The 3,391-nt window shown below is 45.0% G+C and overlaps 1 protein-coding gene across 1 annotated transcript in view; it reads right to left on the reverse strand.

The window, feature by feature from the left end:
* LOC101848864 (paramyosin) overlaps positions 1-3,391 on the reverse strand; it is a gene marked incomplete in the record, with an annotated part of 33,887 nt that overhangs the window by 6,774 nt on the left and 23,722 nt on the right. The window contains 3 exon segments of the mRNA XM_035973475.1: positions 62-190; positions 873-1,068; positions 2,912-3,036. Of these exon segments, the coding sequence (XP_035829368.1) occupies positions 62-190; positions 873-1,068; positions 2,912-3,036 (450 nt within the window).

Genomic DNA, 3,391 nt, shown 5'->3' on the forward strand with positions numbered 1-3,391 from the left:
CCCTCCCTCTCCCTCCCTCTCCTCCCCTCCCTCTCTCGTCCTGACAGACACAGTAACTCACAGCCTCCAGCAGGGAGCGGGCATCCTCCAGTTCCTGGGTAATGGCCAGCCTCTTCCTCTCGGACAGAGACAGCTGGTTGCGCAGCTCATCGGTGTTACGGCGCTCCTCATCCAGAAGAGTCTCAAGCTCCTGGAACGCACACACAGACACAAACACATAAACATACACATACAAGAACAAGGTTTTCGTTTTAGATTAACCTTGCACATCATTTCCAACATTACAGTATTATCGTCATCATCATTATTATCGTCATCATTATCACCATAATCATTATGATCATCGTCATCGTCATCATCGATTCGTTTAGAACTAACTTAATAATACAATTTATCACCTAAGCTCAATTTAGGCTATTTAAGAACAGGTGAAATCATTTCTGTAAATTCATATTTTTTCAAGCAGATCATGTAGATTTTGCAAGAGTGACACCACAGTTTCCTTTGACCCTAAAGTGACACAACAGCGCAGCACCCTTGACCCTAAAGTGACACAACAGCGCAGCACCCTTGACCCTAAAGTGACACAACAGCGCAGCACCCTTGACCCTAAAGTGACACAACAGCGCAGCACCCTTGACCCTAAAATGACCCGCATAATGCAGTTCTGTGGAGCCTAAAGTAACCCCTAAAGGGCCTTGACCTTGACCCTAAAGTGGTCCCTAAAGTGCAGTGGCCTCGACCCTAAGTAACCTCATAGTGAAGTAGCCTTGACCCTTAAATGAACCCCTTACCGCAGTGTCCTTGACCCTAAAGTAACCCCTACAGCGCCGTGGCCTTGACCCTAAATTAACCCCACTCGGTGCACTGACCTTGACGCGGGCCTGCAGAGACTTGATCTGCTTGAGGTACTCAGCGTTGGCGCGGTTAGCATTGTCCAGGGCACCCTCCAGCTCGCGCAGGTCGGACTCGAACTTCTTCTTCATGCGGCTGATCTCCGACTTGTAGCGGGTCTCCACCTCCACCAGGGTGCGCTGCAGCTCCTCGATCACGCGGGCGCTGCTACGTCTGTGGGCGGGAGAGTGATAGAGGGGAGGTGAGATACAGAGAGGAGAGGAGGGAAGGTGAGGTGAGGTGAGGTGAGATACAGAGAGGAGGTGAGGTGGGGTGAGGTGAGATAAGTATACGTTTAGAAGAGGCGAGTTCTCCCCAACGAAAAAAAATACTTCAGCGAGGTAAATACATACATGCAACGCATTCATCAGCACACATACACCCACACACGATAGGAAGACGCCAACCATAAAGTCAGAGGTGTATCGCACTTGCTATCGCAATATAGATATTCCAACGGGGAACAATGAAATAAGTGACCATTTGTCATATCATTCGTTATTTATTGACGACGAGCAGCCTGGTCTGATCATAAACCGTTGAACGTAAAATTTTACAAAGATATGAGTTTGATTTCTGCCTCCGACCAGGAGAGAGCAAGGCATCCTTAAGGCAGCTTCTTTACCCTATTAATTTTACCCAAAGCATACACAGATAAATGAGTACTTGACAATTGGTAAAAATAACCTTACACCTATTTTTCTTCTCCAAAAAGCCCCAAGAAGTTACATAATTACTTGGTCAGTTTAAGAAATAAAAACAAAACATCAAAACGTTTCTCAATCCAAAGCGAAAAAACGCCCAGAATTCCAAAAAGCAGTTTCAATCACAGCGTTGTCCGAGATGATTATTTAAAGCAACCTTACCTTTCTGTCTCGACATCGCTAGATCTTTCACTGGCACTAACAGCGCATATTTTCCTTTCTGAACTTCCCAGACTGTAATAGCTTTCCATTTTCCCCAGAATAGTATTACCACGCCTTAAGTTATCCTAACAAAGTTCAATAATAAGCCACCTCAGAGGGAGAAAAGACTGTAAACTTTTATATAAAACACGAAATAAAAACGCCAATGACCGTCCTAAAACGCGTCCTCGCTGCTCTATTGATCGTATCAGAATGAATACCGGTAAAAAAAAACTCTTACGCTAGCAAAATAATTTCTCTCTCTCTTATGGACAAGCTTGGACATCTCAGCTGTCAAGAGATTATCTGCCTTGGTGTATGATTGCCAGAAGCCTGTGCAAGGATCTGTAGTAGCACCTGGATCTCTGGCGAAGCTCATCCTGATTATTAAATGCCATACGGGGTCGTATGGTGAGAGAAACCTTTATTATCGGAAACGGACGGGCAATACGGCCTAGACCATACGAGTCTGTGATAAGCAGATGTGTTCGATGCAACCTGCTGTTATTTTTCCTTGCTCGTTTCATCTTTCACTCTCTCTCTCTCTCTCTCTCTCTCTCTCTCTCTCTCTCTCTCTCTCTCTCTCTCTCTCTCTCTCTCTCTCTCTCTGTGTCTCAGTCTCCCCCTTTCTCTCTCATTTTCTTTCACTCTCTTCCTGTTGCAAAAGACATGCCCGTGAGACTAAACCATTCAGAAGCCAATCGTAATCCACGACCTTTCGTAAACGTACAAACATTGTACAACCTTTGTTTTTCTTACTCCAACCCAGAAGAGGACACAGTGGCCCTAACGATGTGTAGGAAGGCCAAAACACAAAAAGAGAAAGAAATAATGATAATAATACTGATGATGCTTGTTTGTTGTTTCTGTTTGTCTTACTCTTTATTCCCCCCACCACTAAAAAACAGTTACTGCGTCGATGTACATCTCTTTACTCGTTCATCAACGTTATACAACGTTTGTACTTTTACTCAAACAAACATAAAAAAAAACTCTACAAAAAAACCCCAACAACAAATAAACAAACAAAACCAAACAAACAAAAACGAAAGTCTGATAAAGTAAACAAAATAATTGTCTCTAATATGACCTTATGCAGTTGCGAGGCTCACCTGATGTTCTCGATCTCCTCATCCTTCTCCCTAAGTCTGGCCTCCATGTCCTGGCGGAGTTTCTCCAGGGCAGCGTTGGCGTTAGCCAGCTTGTTCTCGGCGTCACGGAGGGCATCTTCAGTGTCCTGGATAGACAAAGGGAGGGAGTGAAGGAGGGAGGGAGAGAGGTGGAGGGAGTGAGGGGAGGGAGGGAATGAGTGAGGGAGAGAGGTGGAGGGAGTGCGGGGAGGGTAGAGGGAGAGGGAGGGAGGGAGGGTGTGAGGGTGTTTGTGTCTTTGTGTGTGTCAGTGTGTATGTGTGTGGGCTTGTATTTGTGTATGTGTGTTTGTGTGCAAACGTGTATGTATTTGTGTGCGTGTTTGTATATGAGACGGAGATGAAAAGTAATAAAAATGGTGAGAGAGAAAAAAAAAAGAGAGAGAGAGAGAGAGAGAGAGAGAGAAAGAGAGAGAGAAAGAGAGAGAGAGAAAGAGAGAGAGA

The sequence above is a fragment of the Aplysia californica genome, unplaced genomic scaffold, assembly GCF_000002075.1.
Source record: "Aplysia californica isolate F4 #8 unplaced genomic scaffold, AplCal3.0 scaffold01265, whole genome shotgun sequence".
Lineage (NCBI taxonomy): Eukaryota > Metazoa > Mollusca > Gastropoda > Aplysiida > Aplysiidae > Aplysia > Aplysia californica.